At 36.3% G+C, this 19236-nt stretch overlaps 2 protein-coding genes and 1 non-coding gene across 5 annotated transcripts; 2 read left to right on the top strand and 1 right to left on the bottom strand.

Annotated features, from left to right (window-relative positions):
* Positions 1-1566: 1566 nt before the first annotated feature.
* Positions 1567-10823, top strand: LOC145778844 (CBY1-interacting BAR domain-containing protein 1-like). Of its 3 annotated transcripts, XM_082590427.1 has the most exons (11): positions 1567-1747; positions 2852-2984; positions 5562-5663; positions 5994-6062; positions 6502-6603; positions 7325-7435; positions 7771-7884; positions 8729-8874; positions 9122-9206; positions 9748-9828; positions 10260-10823. In XM_082590427.1, exons 1-10 carry the CDS (start codon positions 1704-1706, stop codon positions 9808-9810), a joined length of 969 nt encoding a protein of 322 aa, XP_082446553.1. In that variant the 5' UTR covers positions 1567-1703; the 3' UTR covers positions 9811-9828; positions 10260-10823. The 3 variants fall into 3 exon arrangements, with proteins under 3 accessions (XP_082446553.1, XP_082446552.1, XP_082446554.1); XM_082590426.1 differs by having other exon boundaries at positions 9748-10823; XM_082590428.1 differs by lacking the exon at positions 1567-1747 and adding an exon at positions 1831-1855 and having other exon boundaries at positions 9748-10823.
* Positions 10824-11234: 411 nt separating this feature from the next.
* On the bottom strand, positions 11235-17497 carry LOC145778843 (protein transport protein Sec61 subunit alpha). Its single transcript, XM_082590425.1, has 11 exons — positions 17282-17497; positions 16734-16801; positions 16510-16575; positions 16180-16364; positions 15804-15939; positions 15256-15409; positions 14770-14930; positions 13802-13999; positions 13324-13479; positions 12768-12880; positions 11235-12331 (listed from the first exon to the last, which is right to left on the bottom strand). The coding sequence occupies exons 1-11, from the start codon at positions 17286-17288 to the stop codon at positions 12145-12147; spliced, it is 1431 nt and encodes a 476-aa protein (XP_082446551.1). The 5' UTR covers positions 17289-17497; the 3' UTR covers positions 11235-12144.
* Positions 17498-17751: 254 nt separating this feature from the next.
* On the top strand, positions 17752-17870 carry Trnal-caa (transfer RNA leucine (anticodon CAA)). The gene is made up of 2 exons: positions 17752-17789; positions 17825-17870. It is a non-coding gene; the product is annotated as a tRNA-Leu (tRNA).
* The last annotated feature ends 1366 nt before the right edge of the window (positions 17871-19236 follow it).

Below are 19236 nucleotides of genomic sequence, written 5' to 3'. Positions count from 1 at the left end.
ACATCTGGCAACGTCAAACAGGCCACTGTAATTTTTTTACGCAAAGTTGCCAAGTTTGGAAACTTAGTACCGGTATGTTTTTAACATTGGACATGTCAAGTCCAGTCAAAGTATTTGTTCAAATAGCATCATATAACATAGTAATAAACCTGGGAGCTGGTAAACAAGTCCCCCCGCCTTGGTAACTCATGACAATGACAAGACTCGAGCAAACATACGTATAGGGTAAAACTACTTTACCTTTGCTTTACTGTTCACACACTTCAATCCACATGTTTTGGTCAATTTCTCTTTGTCATGAGTTACCAAGGGGGAGAGGGACTTGTATACCAGCTCCTAAAGCTGATATCGGGGTGTGCGCTTGAGCAACGCACGTTAAGGACTGCCCTTCCTTCAGCGGCATCTTACGGATGGAATAATTCTTCGGCAACAACACTTCAACAATCAGAAACTCCACTTCGCCAAACTCGGTGACCTGGCCTGCATCAGTGATTCAAACCCTCCTATGCGAAAGTGTCAGGATTAAGCTCTGCAACAAGCTTTCCCTGACGGAGAATAAAGATTTACTCTTTCAACCTCTGTTCAGGTACGGTATCTTGACAAAATCATTTTCCCGAGCTTTTTAGAATCAGCAGTAAGTTGGTTTGGTTTGGTTTGGTTTTGAATCTTTATCCTCGGACTGACAAAGCCTTGATAGGTTATTCCTGGTACTTGTTCGCATACTTGTAGAGGCACTTGACGCAGGGCCGGTTACCGAGATTGGCAGAGTGAAGTTTCCGATTGTTGAAGTCTTGTTGCCGAGAAATTATTCCATTCACTAGATGCCGCTGAATGGAGAGCAGTCCTGAAATGCGTTGCTCAAACGCACACCCCGAGAGTCGAACCAGCGTCGTGTGATCTTGAGCCGGGCGCGTAACCACTGAGCTATCGGGTGTATCGAGTATCGAGCTATCAGGTGTAAATGTAAAAATTGAACTCAATGACAAAAATAGGCCTAAAGACATACCATTTTGAAGAAAATTCAGTAGAAAATTTGTTGTAGTCATTTTGATACCAAGATGAAGGGAATCAATGAAAACCTTGAAAAGAAAACGCAATTCAAAGAAGCATGGATTTAGGTAAGCTAGTATAACATTCGTTGGTTGGTTTTGAATATTTATCCTCGACCAGGACTGACAAAGCCTTGATAGGTTAATTCTGGTAGTTCGCATATACTAGTAAGAGGCCTTTGACGCAGGGCCGGTTACTGAGATTGACATAGGCTATAGTGAAACTTCCGATGGTTGAAGTGTTGTTGCCGGCAGGGCTCTCACAAATGAAAACCAGAAAATCGAAACCGCAAATTTTACTTGTGGAAAATCAATAGTTTTAAATTATTTTGAATGCTGTTTCATAAAATTTAAAATTAAATAAAATGACGTCGGTGTAAGTTTAATAAATTTTAAGTTTTTGCATCCATATTATATTTCCCAGAATCGCAAGTCTATTTTTTTCGCTTCAGTGAAGCAGCTGGGCGATAACCAGCCAACCGTAACAAATAGACGCTTCGCTGGCAACAGTTGGAATTTTTGTTGTTGGTTGCTGTTGCTAATTCTGGTCTGGAAGATATCGTGTAACATTTTTTAGCTATTCCTTTCGGACTAGCCTTTTTGGAGCAATAAATAACAAAAGATCACTCCTCGACAGATTTTATTTCTAAAATAATGAATCTTTCCAAAAGCCCTCAAACTCCTGAAGCAAGAGCAAGGTTTGTGATCTAACTTTTGGACTGTAGCCTAGGTACCTTCAAAGCATCGGGGTATCGTTTTAGCTTACCTCAATAAGGGAAATAAAATTTGGTCAATTCATGATAAAAGTATGTTTCGCACTAACATTATACAAATTTTCTTGCTAAATTATTTCTATTTTACCGTACTCAAATTATTTAGTTTCAATTGTAAAATAGCCTGCTAAAATAGCAATGCAGTTAAAACGTGTACCGTACTTGAAATTAAATTTTTTGTGTACATTTTATTCTTACAACTAACATTATTAGGCCTAGTAGTATTTTTGTTAGATTATTCTTGTTCCATAGCATATTGTTCTCTTTTAAAATCACAAAATCAACAAACTTGATTGATATATTTGAAGTTAAGCAATGTTTTCTGTTTGTTCCTATTTACACATCATTCAGCAACTTGCCAGAACATGACCACATGCTCTCAAAGGATATCCTTGCAATGTTCTTCTGAATTCAATGCTCACAGTTTTTGTGCTGAAAAAAGTTTAAAAGATTACAACGTCGCCTGAGTGGTGAGAATGTCTGCGTGACGTTCAAAAAAAACATTAGTTTGACACTGCTCCAGAGCATGCGGCTGTGTCTTGGGAAAGACACTTAATGGCATGACAAAATTGGGAGAGTAGGTGACTCAAAAACTAATATGTCACTTTGCTGCTTTCTGTTGTCTGTTGTATTGTATCTGTGATTGCAATGTACTCTATGTTGTCGCAATTAGTGCAAAATAAATAACATAATTTAATAGCATCATAAGCTATCATTTGATGATAAACATATTGTATAATTGTATAATTTGTGCTTGCATAATTAACTCAGTTGATTGATTTGAATATAAAATGCTAATAGTTTCCAACTTGTTTTTTTTTTAATTATATCAAATGCTAATTCAAGTATTATATATTCATTAATTCATTATTATCATTATTATTATAACAACAAATACAGCCTTAGCAAGCTGGTAGTGTTAATAACAAATTTTTATTTATTTTTCTTCAAAAAAGTTTTACCATGAGTTTACTTTAATATACCATCCTTTTTTTAACAATTAGTTTAGCAGTAGTACATTGTATGCAGACAAGCACAATCGAAGTTTATGGAGGAATCTGTACAAAAAGTTCAAAAGTATTTTGGGACAATGTGTCAAGAGATGGGTGGTATTACTCGGAAATCGGCAAGACTTCGAGACAAATATGATGCACTGGCCAAAGTTTGTTAATTAAATAATTTTTTACTGCTTTAACATAACTTCATTTTGTATTGAACCTTTGCATAAACAGTTAAGTGTAAGCCTATGCCCTACATGCTTGTGTGACTGTTTTAGTGCTGTGTGCATGTGTGACTGTCTTAGTGCTAAGGTAGCAAAAGTTCAGCCACAAATATGTATTTATCTGAAGAGATGGCCATCCTCTGCTTTAAAAGTAGTGCACTACTGCAACAATATGCCAAAATAGCGTCGCTTCAGCTACCAGTACCAGTCAATGAAAAGTAGCATTCGCTACTTTTGTTTTGAGCTGACACTGAAAAGCTTTATTCAAGTATCTTTTGAAGTCAAAATAACTTTGGAAACAAATGATATCACCTATCAGTACCACATTTCCTTACACTACCACTTTAATGTCATTATGGAAAACACGTTCCGGTTCTAGGTGAAATTATATTGTTATGCTTCAATATTTTCATCAAAAAAAATTTTGAAAATGATTTTTTTTCACTTTCATTTGGAAAGAAGTGGGTAGCGAGAGTACAACCAAAGCAAATGTAGCATTTATCCACTACATTGGGAAAACTGTAGTGTTGCTACTGCAGCTACTACTCTAACAAAAACATAATGCCGTTGTTGCTACCACAAAGTGGCATGCTACGCCACTTCTGTTTTTCTGCATACACAAATACAAATATAATCAAATAACATATAATAATATTATTAATAATATTATTAATAATATTATATAATATTAATTATTATATTATAATTATTATTATTATTATATTATATAATATAAATTATATATTATATATTATTAATTAATATTATTAATATTAAATAATATTAATAATAATAATATATAATAAATATAAATATGATTTAATTCGCTCTGCTTTGCCTTTTTGCTTGGCATTGAGCACTTTTTGTAGTATTAATAGTTTTCATTGTTTCAAATACAAATATATATATAAAAAATTCTTCATAGATCAACCATAATTTCAAGATAATGTTTAAGCTCGGTTTACTAAATCTTTTTTTTCGATATCATTCCTCAATTTATTCCACTTTTACCTTAACATGCAGTGTTTTTATTGATATTTGAGCCATGTTCACTTGAGCAGTTGTGTTTGGCTTTTAAAGGTTTTTTGTTCTCTCTTCCTCCACAAACAGTTTGTTCTTGACTGGGTTGAGACTAGGTCTTTAACAGGTCATTTTTTTTTCAAAAAATCATTACATTTGTGTTGTGTCTGTGATCAATCTTTCTTGGAAAAGATTTGTATTTCAAAAGGCATGCTTGTGCTCAGGTCCTTAACCTTTTCTCTACTACTTCTAGGTTAGGCTATGTTTTTCATATTATTCATAATTGATTGTCAATTGGTCAAGCACGTTAGTAAGAGTTTTTCTTCTGACAGACACTTTTTCCTGATTGGGATAGAGGAAATTTTTTTGATTAAATATTTTTTGTTTTGTTTGTATTCTTTTCAGCTATTGCTGCAGCTTTTGTTAGAAGAACTTCTTGATGTTATGACAAAGAAATATCAGTAAAGTTATATATATTTGTCTAGAATAGTGGCTTCTCACTTCTCTGTCTTTTTCACCATTCTGCAGTGCAAAGTGATTGTCATTAGGTTTTGAGGTTTGCAGTCACATTTCATGTTAAGCTGGATTTATTGTAGGTCTTTGAGTAATCACCTTCGTAACTTTTGGGATAAGTACCCTTCATTAACGAACATCTATCCTTCTGTTTATGCTGTCAGTTTGTATGTAATTTTGGATTATGTAGAAAGCAAAGTGAACCTTGATTTTGTTTCTTCAGATATTTTATTTAATTGTCACTTGCAAATTTTCTGTGAGTGTGAGTCTCATTCATCCTCATAGCAATTTTTTTTCATTATCCAAGCTTATGTCTGATGTTGAAAGTTTAAACTAAGTTTATGGGAAGCATGGAGGCCGCTCTTTATGCTTCTTCCCATTATTACACTACTTTCTTTGATAAGGCGCTGTCAATGGGCTCAGGTCTGATGTATTTTTAGAACTGATTTGGCACTCCTCGCTTGGCCAAGTAGCTGCTACTGCAAGATGATTAGTCTAGACGAAATACAAACAGTATTGGCGAAACTTATGTCACACACTTCCGAAATGTAGTATTGCTTGCCAGCTTAACCTAAATGCCTTCAGTATTTTGTGTAACTTGTGTATAAGTTATATTATTTTGTATTGCTCAATTTTATTATTGAATGTATACGACATGCGTAATTTGCAGTTTTTGCAGATATTAATGTTGTCTATCTAAGAATATCTAACAGAAAAAGTGTATTTACTAAGTTATTAACGCATTACTAAGAACTCACTATTAGAGCAGACATATTATACTACTAATAAGTTGTCTGGTCATATTTGAAGTTACCTCTTTCAGTAACTGCAGGTTCTTTTTGATTTTTAAATTTCGTTTTTTTTGGTTTGTTACATTTTTGATTCAGGAAATCCAGAATTATGTCGTGTGCAGTGTGCACTCAAATTATATTATACATGTTTTATTTTTATTCATGCATTGTTTGCTTTTTTTATGAATTGCAGACCTGTCTTGAATACGCAAATGTGGAGCCAGGTCCATTGAATAAGAGCCTGACAAGTTTTGCCGAACATCTTTCTGCAGTTCAAGATTATCGCCAAGCGGAGGTAAATCGCTCCCTTTCTAAATGTTGATCGTGTCAAAATGTTTTTTCTTTACGTTTCATGTAAAAATTCGAGTTGGTTGTGATGAAATAGTAGAACAAAGCTAAACCAAACATAGACATACTTGAACAGAAAACTGTTGCCGAAAACCGCACTCAATCGCATCCCTATCATCTGTCTATAACAACAAGGTCGCAGTTGTCAGAAATTCGTTCCTTTACGCTCCATAATGGTTAGAAGCTTTCGTTTGAACATTACTTCGAGTTGGCGTTTATCTTTATCGAAGACTTTATTGATTATATCAAAATAATGTACAATTGTCGACTTTTTCAGATTGATAGACTGCAAGCTAAGGTGGTGGATCCACTATCTAGCTATGGTTCAGAATGCAAGCACACACAGGTAGGCTACCTTTTCCCGGTCAAACTTCTGCGACATTTTTCTTTTCATTAGTTAATTGAATTGTGATTACGATGACCAACAAAATGAGTGTGATAATGAAGTTCTCACGGTACATCAATAAGTGAAGTCAAGTGAATTCCCTTGTGGTAATATTATGTTTCCTTTTTGCCACGTCATTTATAGGCACCAGAACTGGTTCACTACTGTTGATGTGAATTATCTATCACAAAGAAGTTGTTTATATGGCTAGAGTGCAGAAGCTTTGATAGTTTTGGGTTAAACTAAGTAAAAAGTGCCCACTCTGTTGTTGCAGTGGAATGCAACATTTTTTGTACTGTCACATCATTGTGGTTGGTAATTCTTAGTTTCAAAGGCACCATTTTTGCTTCTAAAGTTTTAAAAATACACAAAGGAAAGCCTTTTATGTTTTATGCCACAGGACGACCTTAACAAATCCTTCAAAGCGAGAAATCGTGAGCTCAAGCAACAACAACGAGTGGAGTCTATGCACACCCGATCGCCCAGTGACCGCCACGCCATTGTGAGGAATTAAATTATTTATTGATTCTTTTCTTGTGCAATGTGCATGACTACGGAATGATGCTCACCGCTCACGGTTGTTTCACCGCGTTGTTATGTGCTAAGTTTTTCGAGACTGCTTTCGTCTTAAATAGTCCTATGGTAAAGAAAAGCTTTTGGCAGTTCCAGTTTAAACAACGATTCCTTGAAAACGTGATGTGTTATGACAAATAGGGTCTAAAACACCGCTCACAAAGCGTATTCCGCAAAATCTGTCTTAATCATGTGTGTTCCCCTGAATTATCCAAATTAGTGGCATGTTTTCACCTTAACTGTTGTATGTCGTAAATATTGCTTTCTGAGTCCAAGTCCCAATTACTGCGTTAATGCGAAGTTGATCATGAGACAAATGATTGTTTTATTGTTGTAATTGGTGCCCAAGAGCTTTTGTTATTTGTGAAATGATCCGTGACCAATTGATTTGAAAACGGCCATGATAAGTGAGTACTGGCACATAATTAGGTTTACATACTGAGTGACTAACTTAATGATGACCTGCCTATCATACTAAATACGCAAATGCTTTTAATAATTATTTTAAAGATTATAATGTGCTACCAACAATACTTATATTTTTTTAAGTTTCAGCTAGAATTTAATCTCAGACTTGGGCTGCAGCAAGAGTGACATAAACTGCGGCCGTCACTGAAGTTATTGTTTGCTCACTGTTATTATTTTAACAGTCGTTAGCAGAAGCCGAGCTTCAGAAACGCACTCTGGATGTCGCTCGTTGCACACGATCGCTTGAAGACACCGTCGACAAATTTGAAGTGAAAAAGATCCAAGATCTGAAGGTTCCTGTAATTGGCATATAAATTTACCATTAACTCACTTTCAGCAACTTAGTCACTTTATATGCAACATCAACAGACCGGTTACTGCTCTGACCCGACCTGTACTGGATAAAGTAGCTGTCAAGGATGAATTCGAATTGTCCCAAGTTTGTTCGGTTAGGATTTATAAGCTTTGCTTAAAATTAGACCATTTTTTGTGTCATTAGAAAGGTTATCGCCTATTAACTGCTTTGAAGACACACTAAAAAACTTTATTTTTTGCATTTGCGCGAAAAAGAGTCGCGGCAATTTTTTTATTTGCAAAAGCATTTATTGTAATTTGTGCATCCTTGCAGAATATCCTGTCAGAGTTCGTTAAAGTGGAGTTGTTGTTTCATGCAAAGGCGTTGGAAGTATACACTCAAGCTTACAATGACCTCACAACGCTTGACGAAGAAGAGCAAATTGAAGTATGTTTCTTGCAACTGTATTTTGAATGCAAACATATGATTTTTCCCACTCGTGTGATTTAAAGACACTTTCTTAGATATATTGTGTGAATTCAGTAGACATTGCAGCTTTTCCTTTACATTTTTTTGCAACAAAAACTGTGAAACGTCATTTGAAAATTTGTTAAATTTTTGAAAGTTGGCCATGTAACCGCAACACCAAACTGTCGCATAAACTAGATCTTAACTGAATTAAAATTTGTCTATCCATTGCTCTTTCGATTTTTTTTTATCTTGTATAACTCTGTCACAACCTGTAAGGGAACGTTCAAATATTACGTAACGCCTTCGAGGGGGAGGGGGGGGTTTATGCAAAGCGTTACGTTAGCGTCACATCGGGGGGGAGGGGGTTCAAGCAAAACGTTACGTAACGCTTTCGAGTACGGAATGGTAGTTTTTTGTGCTGAATTCGTAGTGAAAAAGCGTTACATGGGGGAGGGGGGGATTGAAAAAAGCGTTACGTTGGCGTTACATGGGGGAGGGGGGGGGTCAAAAATTCGGAAAAAAAGCGTTACGTAATATTTGAACGTTCCCTAATTGTATGGCAGATAGAGAACGTCTCATTTTGCCAAACAGACAAAATAACGGGTTGTTTCTGATGTCACCTTCAAAGACCCTGTTGTCCATGCGAAGGCGTTGCAAGTATACACTCAAGCTTACAATGACCTCACAATTACATGTGATAGTTGAAAATGCTGTTACTGTAGCAAAATGGATTCTTAATAAATTACGCTAAGAGCCGGTTAGATTGTTGTGCAAATGCCAGTATTTGATGAATGTTAAATAGCAGTACCATTCTTCACAGATCTTCAGAAATACTTTGAGACCTGGAACGAACATGCAAGAGCGAATGGACCTCGCTAAGAACATGGCCAACGTTTCATTCAACGAACCCTCAACTTCATATAGCCAGAGGGAGAGCAACCGACCGACTCCAAAACCACGTGGCAGGTGGGTTGCTTCCGTCAATTTTTGATCATGCTCCACATTGAATTTAAATCTGGTTGTTTTGTCTTTCACACTGTCTTCATGCTTTTGATCTGGTACATTTTAGTAAGAGGCAGCTTGAAACGAGGAACTGAAAGGAAAACTAACTAATTTGCGAAACAAAACCGATTGCAAAGGACTGACAAAAACTTGAAATCGAATTGGCATTGACTGCATCAGGTCATAACACAAATATTTTCTACGTTTCCAGAACATCACCTCGAGATGAATACACAGAGGAAGAAGATGAAGACTGGGGAAGCCAGGAAGAGACTGACGAAGATGAATATGATGATGTAAGTCCTTTAACAATCTACCCCACTCGATGTCATAATCCAAATAGGATCTTTTTTTACAAACAGGGATAAATTGTTGGCAGTTAATTGCAGTGAGACATACAAGGGTGTACTACTGTACAGTGTACAATTGTTTGAATCTTGTGGATATTGTCAATGGCGCACTAGGTCTGATCGTGCGATGTGACAATACGCATTGATAAAAATGTCAGCATTTGCGTAAATAAGTGTCTTTCTCCAATAAAAATAATTTCATTTTTTAAACAAGTTGAGAATTAAAATAAAGTTCAACCAGCCTCATGTTTAAAAAGAATATTTATTTCGCTACATAGTAATGAGCATCTTCGGTTCTGCAAACAAACAAACAAATTACTGCAATGAATGCTGCATAAAGGGTTTAAAAAATACAGTAAGATGACATTCACTTTATTTTTTAAACAGAATTAATTTTTAAAAATTTTCTAAACTGTCTGAGCGTTGTCTTTTATCAAGTTTATCAGTGAAGTTATTGTGTCATTAATTTTTTTTAAATTGAGTTCAGGAAGAGGATGAAGAAGACTCCGAAGAAATGCAGCCCCGAAACGCCAGAACCAAGCCCTGGTGAATCATCAACGTTTACTTGGTCAGTGCATTTTCAAGTTTTTCTGTTGCTTGTCACATTATGGTACCGAGGTTACACATATCGCAACTTGCTTCCTGTTATTTTTTGAGATCAGGAGTTCATCAAAATCAATCGTGTATGTATGGTAGATAACAACAGAATCAATTCTACTAGACTAATAGCTTACCGTAACACCATTTTCCGTCTCTGGATTTGTGGCTAAACGGAAGGTATACCTTTGAAAATTATTCAGTCGTGCCAAATTACGATTATGTCATAAAATCACACTGTCAGATTTTTCAACAGTTGATGATGACAGAAAAAAATTGAAAACCTTGCCTAGACTGTTCGTGCTGTTTTTCATGAATCAAGTGTAGATATTCATTGACGATTCCAGAGAGAAATCGGCTAAAATTAAAAGCAATTGCTTTCTCTTATTGTTTGTTCCTTAGACAAATCTGTGGAACCAGCATTGTTCAGTTATTGACAAGGGAAAGTGCTCATCTTTGTTCAAACCATGGTTAAGAAAAAATAAACGTTATTCGGAGTCTCCTTTCGTCAGTGCTTTTGTACTTTGCAATCCATTTTTAATCAACTCGCGCAGCCTGTACTCATTTATGCATGTTTCATTTTCGTGTTGGCACTTGCTCTGTGACTTGTTGGAAGTTTCTATCTTGGTTTGCCGTATCTAACACATCTTGTAACCAACTACACGACCATCGCTAAGCCCAATTAACTTAGCTACACCTTCACTTGTAAACACTCTGTGTTATAATTGCACCACCTCACAGACATGCGGATACCTGTACGTTTGTGCTTATCGTAACACTCACCTTTCTGACTGTAGTGTTTAGCTATGGTTTTGTATAGAGCAATATGTTCACATGTCAGGTCTGATTTTTGTAGCTTTTGTATAAGAAATGGTGTTGACACTTGTATTTACTGTATCATAATGAAATATTTTCTGCTCGTACGTCTGGCTTTTTGCGTATTTTAGAATTACACTCATGTCCTGATTGTAAGTGAATTGATTATTGTAATGTTCTGGAGTCTTCCTACGTACCAACACTGCAGTGATAAGGGAAATAGTCAGTAGTTGTAGAATAGCCGAGCACTGTACATTACTGGACGAAAGTAAACAACCCTGCGCAACATGTGCTTAGAAAGTGGATTGATAAGACTAGACTGTCATGCCTGCGTTAACTTGGCGCACCGAACTGAACTACCAAGTATCGAAGACAATTTCTTCAACACAACTTATCAGCTGCTTCCTACCATTCGAAGGCGAGCTGCGACGATCAGTCTCAGCTAGAAAATCAACACATCTTACATCGCTTTAACGTCTGCATGAGTTCAGTCAATGTAAAACTGCTGGTATGCATCTTAAGGACTCGACAAATTCAAGCTATCATAGGACGACAGTTGGCTCACCCGCTTTGCACTCTTCACATTATTGGTGGCATGGAGGAAATATCAATAGAAACTACTCACCGAAAACAACCAATAAAAAATAACCGGAGTTTTTCAGTATTATTCCCAACTTCCCAACAAACACCATATATTTTGGTTCGAGTATTCACTTTTCCAGCGATGAAATCTCATTTAAGAAATCCAGTTTGACAGAACACCGTATTAAAACCAAATTTATCATCATACGTTGTTGAATCAACACAAGAAGCGAAACCCTTTTGCAAGCGAAGAGTATTTGCAACATTACAACCAGCAATTGTGACATATTAGATAAGTCAAAGAATTAATTTCATCGCCGGTCATTGAAATTAATGTAATGCTGGCAACATTACATACTGTAACACATCCATAAAAACGCTGAAGAACAATTTAAGAAATTTTACATTTGTAAACAAACGTTAACAAAATTCTCTAAATTTGTGCACAATCATATGAACAGGCTGCTTTTGTTTTTCCTTCCAATAGTTAATGTATAAAAGTACTTCAAACTAGATTCATTTTATTTTTGAGTTGACTGAATCCAAATACGTATGCGTTAATGGGTCTAATTTCAAGATTGAATAGACACATGTTAATGGAATTAAAAACGATTAAAAAGCTAAAGCCCTCACGCTACGGCAGCCCAAGTATGAACGCTACTCACAAAATTCGCATCAGGATATATTTCTTTAAACATCCAAATTACAGGCGATCATTTCACATATTGTAGTTTGCACTCACATCAAGGCAACAACCAGGTTGAAAAAACTTGCCAAATTTAAATCGATTCGTACGTTTAATCGATGTAAAAGTGACCCATCTTGTGAGTTTGAAAGCACAAGAGAACATGTGAGTTGTGAAACGTTTCCAGACAATCGAGCAGTCTGGTTAGAACAACAGCGTGCTCATTCCGCCAACTTCGGCTTGTTCTTTAACGAAGATTTCAAAGTATTGGTAGATGATGGTGACGGCGAGCAAGATACCAGTTCCCGAGCCGATAGCGCCGATGAAATCGGCCATGACCGACAGGGCACCGATGCAGAGACCACCAAATGCGGCAGCTGTGGGGATGTACCTGAAAGGACGTTGACGTCAAAACAGATAGGAAATACAAAACAAAAAAGACAATTACACACATACAACCCACACGGCAACTCTTGCACAAGCACTTTAATTGTAAGTTATCAAATAAAATCTCCTTGGAAGCTTTAGCCTGGCAGTTTTGCACACTTGCAAAGGCTTTAAACTACAGAAGCAGATAAGTTTTCACTTTTTGTTGCCTAAAGGTTATTAACATCTGAAAGTAGATTATTGGAGAGTTACTTTTGAAGTGCGTTGCGTAACAGCAAAAGTAGGACCATTGTTGCTCAATCTCACTGTATGAGGCGGGTGCAACCAGAGCTACTGGAGCAGGTGAACAAATAGGTGCACCAGTGTCCTAATTAAAGAATAGAAGTCTTTGATGCAATGCAGTGACTTTTTCCAACTGGTTGTAAAATAAGCTACTTCACCTGTTCAACTCATGGATCATTGATTTTTCTCGATGTCCCCTCATCACCATTTGTTGCTCCTTCAATTGCTTTGCCACGTCTTTTGCTGCTGAACCGGACACTTCGATCCACGTCTGCGTGCATAATCTACGTTAGCAACCTTTTATCATGATGTATTTGACAAATGCTTGCAGTGGCCGACTGGCCGTAAAGTACTGGACTGGATCACGAAATTTTCAAAATTGCAACTTTTTGTCAATTTTTAAACAAACTTTAAACCAAAGACGCTTGTCAGAGGTCACAGACATGACTAACAGTTAGTACGATAGATTATGTGATAGAAAGATAGAACAACGATAAGATCATAAAGACTAGCAATTTAATTTTACGCTTACAAGAACAAAGAGACTGCGAGGTGACTTCTTCACAATGGAATTAAGGAATTTTGTTGGTTGTAATTTGAAGTTGAATAACAAAAATATGCATTTTAGCAACCACACAGCCAAATGGTTTATGAAAATCCACATAGCATGTCATGACTCATTTCCTGAGTGGTGATTTCACATTGTTAACTTACTTTTGAAAAGAAAGCACAAGATCCCAGCATGAACACAACATAGACGATCGCATGCACTGGGTCAACAAGCATTCCCATGAAGGATTCCGGTGGGGAAAGGTAATAACACAACCCACCAATAGGGTAGGACCTTGCAGGGCCGCCCCCTTCAACATCCTGCAAAAAAACAACAATCAGCACCTTTCAGAAAACTTCTTTTTCCAATCCCGCAAGCAAATTTAAAAACTTTGCATCACTGTGATAAAGCGACTGATTTTCTCGCGGGAGGTTAATCTTATACAGGGTCAGCTGCCTGAAAACCGTATAGTTTATAGGGAAAACAGCGAGAGAAAAAACACTCGTTGGCATATGGAAATAACTTTTGCACTTATAACTACCTTATTAATTTGTAAGCTTAAATTGTTGATGTCAACTTTCCATATGGCAAATATCATTTTGTAAAAAAAAAACACAATTATCTCAACTCGAAGCAACTCACCCCCCAAACGCCAAGCAAGCCAATGAAGAAGTTGCCTCTAAACCTGACAGCAAGCATTTGCGATATGACGTACAAATTCGACACAAGAGCCGATTGCAAGATAATGGGAATGTTGGATGTGTAGAAGAGCTTGATTGGGTAACTGCTTTGCTGACCACGATAACGAGCAGATTTGATTGGCAGGTCAACACGGAAGCCCTGAAAAAACACAAGTCAAACGTAATGCCACAACAGGTTGAGAAAACTGCAGATGTAGTGTGTCATACCTGCAATCAGGGTTGAGAAAAACCCGGGTTTTTTTTAAAAAAGCCAAACCGGCATGGTTTTTTTTTTAAAAACTCGGGTTTTTTGGGTTTTATTTAAAAAAGATGCAAAAAAGGTAGGTAGATTCATGCTTATTTCACCTCAAATACTACTTTTTACCAATGAAGTGCCTCTCACTCACAGTACATGCAGGCATAACTCAATAAAATAATGCACTAGGGCTGTTTAACTATGAGGCCTTCTTGCATAAATGAGTTTTAGTGTAGTACAAAGTGGCAGTACTTGATTTTTGTGTGCAGAAATATCCACTGTGTTTTCAATTTATCCTTGGAAACTTACTTCACAATCACATCTTTAAGTCCTAATTTGAAGTTTGTTTTAAGTACCTTGTAGCACTTTGGTTCATTTTTTCAATTTTCTTATAAAAATTGGACAAATATGATGCTCTGGGTTTTTTAAGTGGGTTTTTAAAAAAAAAACACCCGGGCTTTTTTGGGTTGGGTAAAATACCGACAACCCTGCCTGCAATGCTCATAAAAGCCTTACAATGTACATATTTTCAGTGCCTTCGTTGTTCACTTTGCAAAGTAGACATGTAACGCATTTAATAAAATCTGCCTATTTAGTCTTAGTCACTGTAGCTTGGTGCATTGTAAAAACTTTATAAAAATTCTTTAGTCTGACAGCAAAAAAACTGTAGTTACTTGGAAGTAAATGACGACTCCGAAGACAAAGATTGTTGCCAAAAGGTTGAGCAGATTAGGAAGGTTCTGACGATAGAAAGCTTCGTGGAGAGCTCGGACTTTGTCGTTGCGTGTGGCCAGTAAATGAAACAATGCAATAATGGCTCCTTCGAATTCGGTTCCTTTAAAGATGGTAACAAGGTTCTAGTTATAAGAAAATCATTCTATGCCTTGCCAATAGAGACTTTAGAAATTTACTAATAGTTTGGCTGGAAATGATTGTAATTCTACACTTTTCAAGTAAAATTACCTTACAGGTTAAAATTTCAAACAGTAAGTATTCTGATAACCCATTTCTGTCACCACAAGTACAGAAACACCGATGATCAAATCAATCACACAATTAAAAACAAACACAGCAAAATTTAAAAAAACGTATCAAGCAGATTCGTTTTGAGTGAGTAGGATGATAACAAATCAACAGAGAATACTTAATCACAAACTAACCCTTTCCAGTGTTAACAGTTGCTGGACTGAAAGATTTCCACACAATTGTTTCACAAATGTTAGTGGCGATGAAAAGGGAAATACCAGAACCCAACCCATATCCTTTTTGCAAGAGCTCATCAAGCAGAAGAACAATTAAACTGGCGATAAACAACTGAAAAATAGAGAAGTGGCATTTATAGCGTGCTAGAGATTATTTGTACAAGGGCAATAAAATATAGCTGGTATTTTTAAAGAGTAGAATGAGGTCAATATGGGAAATTGATGACAGCATCTGCCCAAAATTTAAAATTGCAATCTCAACAAAAGCATGTAGCTGTGTCCGGTTAAAGCATAAATAGCATGTTCATTGTTCAAGTATTAACAGATAATTTTGAATGATGTATGTGTTACATATCCATGGAATAACTTTGAAATAGTAGAATTGAAGGATGGGCTAATCAATTAATCATGAATTTAAACTATCAAATAATGCAGACATATTAAATTTGACAAAAGTATGCAAGTTACTAACCCTTATAAGCTAAACATCAGCACAAACTTCAAACCTGGATGATGATCAGCAAGCAAATACCAGCTCCCATTTCTGATGGTTCTCCATACATACCAGTCATCACATATACAACTGCCTGTCCAATGGCAATAGCCATTCCAAACAATTTTTGTGCTCCATTGAAAAGTGCTCTGTTCAAAATAAGGATAGAGATTGGCCAACAGTAAATAATTGGAATATAATAAATGCAACAGTTAGTCGTTGTCAATTAATAATTTTGACGCCCTTTTTTGGTCTTTATAAACAATAGCCTAGATAAATATGAAACACAAAACATAGAAATAAATAGAACGTAAATACAGAGGATATTTTGGTTTGTAAGTTAATTAATTAGGCTACAAGAGAAAACAAAAATCAACTGCTCTTCACACCTGTCTTTAGGAGTATCTCCAACTTCGATAAGTTTTGCTCCAGCAAGGAGTTGCATGATCAATCCTGATGTGACAATTGGGGAGATACCAAGTTCCATAAGGGTTCCTCTGTTTGAAGCCATAATCACTCGCATCCAGTAAAATGGATCAGCAGAGTCACTTGACATTATGCCAAATAATGGGATCTAGATATATCCAATAGCAAAATTTTTAATAAGTATTGCTCTGTTCTATGGGTTTTAATCTGAGTGTTTAAGGTTGCTTGACATAAAAATTGCTTTAAACTTGAATGCTTGTTCACTGTTATCTTGAATATCAACATTTACTTACCTGGCAGCAAACTAAAAAGATGAACAATGTGATGGCAGTCCATAGTACTTTTTCACGGAATTGAATCTGGAATATAACAACTTGATAAGTTTTTTGAATTATAGTAAAACAAACAAAACAACTATAGAATATCTAATTCAATTTATTTTTCATTGTCGGAAAGCAACAGCAATGATAAAATATTAATAGATAAATATATACCATCCTCAAGAGTTAAAGCTCACCTTTCTTTGGGGTTTTTCAATTTCAGGTAGAACCGCACAAAAGGGTTTAATAATTTCTAAGAATTTCACTGAAACAAATTGATAACAATTAACATCTTAAAATTGAATGAGGCTGTTCACCAGGCATTAAATTAAATGATATGAGATGTTCTACTGGTGCAAATTAATCTTAAATAAATAAGTTATATATATTATGTCAACTTTATAACATGTCACCTCGAACCCAACAAAAATACAAAGTTTTAAAATTATTAATTGGTACAGTCTCTTACGTATTCAAAATGTAATAAAACCTATCTACTTATACAGATAAGAATTATTTAAATAACTTTTAAAGTTAGCTTAACTTTACTGGATAAGTAGCCTACCAGGTAAATTGGTGACAAAGAACAAAACAAATTTCACTTTTGATTTGTTTCAGGCATTTACAATTCATGTAGATTTAGCATAATTTCAACAATGTTATACATACAATTCTATATGTCCAATACATACATTGTAATAGCAAGGCTGTGATATTGAAGTTTTAAAACTGGGTTTTAACTTACCTCCCATGGTTATAAAGCGATTTTTGTGTTGTTATAAAAGCTTAAGTTGAAAACAAAAATCTAATGACAACCGAAATACGCCTTTCTTGTGCGTTGCAGGTCTTCTTCGAAGATGAGTTCAAAAAAATGAGATCACTGAAATTTCTCAAACCTAGTAGCTTCCTCAGAGAAATCGTGCACTACAATAACCTCAAGTTCCAACTCACAACCAGAAAGTTAGCCGGTCACGTGACAAAAATACACGTCGACGAGACGTCATACATTGAGTTCCGCTTCATTGAATACTGATAATTGCACTGATCTTTAATTTTAAAAATGTTAATGATTTGGAGTGAAATATAGTAAAATTAATTTGACAACATGTTAGATTGAATTTATATTAATTTATAAAAATACTTTCACAGTCTTTAATTTCATGAGAAAAAACATGCTTTGCATATGAGAACATTTTTGAGCGTTTGTTAAAGCAAGTCAGGATGGCCGAGTGGTCTAAGGCGCCAGACTCAAGAACATTGTTCTTCGCCGCGTTGCGGTTGTTGGGTGTTCTGGTCTCCGTATGGAGGCGTGGGTTCGAATCCCACTTCTGACACTTTCTTTTTTTTTTTCAGATAAACTACTGTACTAAAAGATTTTGTTTCAATCGTGTTTTAGATTATTTTTTCCTACACATTTTATTTTTAAATATAGGTTACCATGCTAAAAGGTTCGAATCTGGTAGTAGTTGACGGCTTGACGCAGCGCAGTGACATCTAGAAATACGGTTTTTGGGGGAGCAAAAACGTTATTCAACATAAATTCCGATAGCATTAAAATGTTGTAATAGAACGGAAACAGTTTTTTGGGAGTAAGATAAAATTGGGGGGCAAATGCCCCCCAAGGCCCAAGTGGCTACGTCCCTTGGGATAGGATAAACATTAAACAACTCTCAGATTTTTCATAAAAGAATAGTTGATATGCCGATAAAAAGGAGCGGATTTAGAAAAAGTTTGAGAAGAGATCAGAGTTTTAACAACGCAAAATTTACAAGATAAATGGACAATGCAAAAAGTGATAGCCTATCTGCAAAAAGCTAAAAGGGTGGCTGACCCCAGGGCCGGATTTAGCTGATGGGGGGCCCGGGGCACTTTTAGATCGGGGGGCCCCCATGCAAAAAAACTTTTCGCGCTTACGGCGCGAAAAACCATCTCTACGTCTACAGTACCATTAGTCCACTACTGCACAGCATTTTGCAGAAACTTTAAAAGCCAAAAGAATAACACAAAATAACATTTTTTCCACGTAGGGGGGCCTTTCAAAAGTCGGGGGGCCCGGGGCAACTGCCCCCTCTGCCCCACCCTAAATCCGGGCCTGGCTGACCCTCCAAACTTTTTTGACAAAATAAATCTTGTTTTGGTCAGTTTTGTGAGATTTGTTGGTGCAATAACGTTTTTTTATATCAAGCCCTGGTTTGTTTCAGTGTTTATGCTTTAATTTGTTCATGATAGCCTGCATAAACTTATAGCTTGGTTTTGAATCTTTATCCTCGGACTGACAAAGCCTTTAGGCTTTGATTATTCATGGCAGTTTCGCATATCGACACCGTAGCCTACTTGTAGAAGCTGATCTTGAGTCGGGCTTAGCTTAATCATGGGTTGGTTAGATCGAAAACATCTCACTTCTACTCAGGGCCAGATTTAGCTGATGGGGGGCCCGGGGCACTTTTAGATCGGGGGTCCCCGTGCAAAAAAAAATTTGGCACCTGCACCTTCTGCCCCCCTTAAATCCGGGACTGCTTCTACTAATGCAAAAGGACAAGGGCTACGGAGGTTAGCCAAAATACCAAACAAGCTCAAATCTTTCGTCTCAACAGCCTTTACACTGCGAGTCTTCCGACTGCATCCATGCTAAAATTATTTTGAGTCAACAAAATCATCTCAGGTCCAAAATTATATCCTAAACCCTCTCTATTAACGCTA

This window comes from Aplidium turbinatum, chromosome 10 (genome assembly GCF_918807975.1).
Source record: "Aplidium turbinatum chromosome 10, kaAplTurb1.1, whole genome shotgun sequence".
In the NCBI taxonomy this organism is placed as follows: Eukaryota; Metazoa; Chordata; class Ascidiacea; order Aplousobranchia; family Polyclinidae; genus Aplidium; species Aplidium turbinatum.
This window is presented reverse-complemented; position numbering and strand designations above follow the sequence as displayed.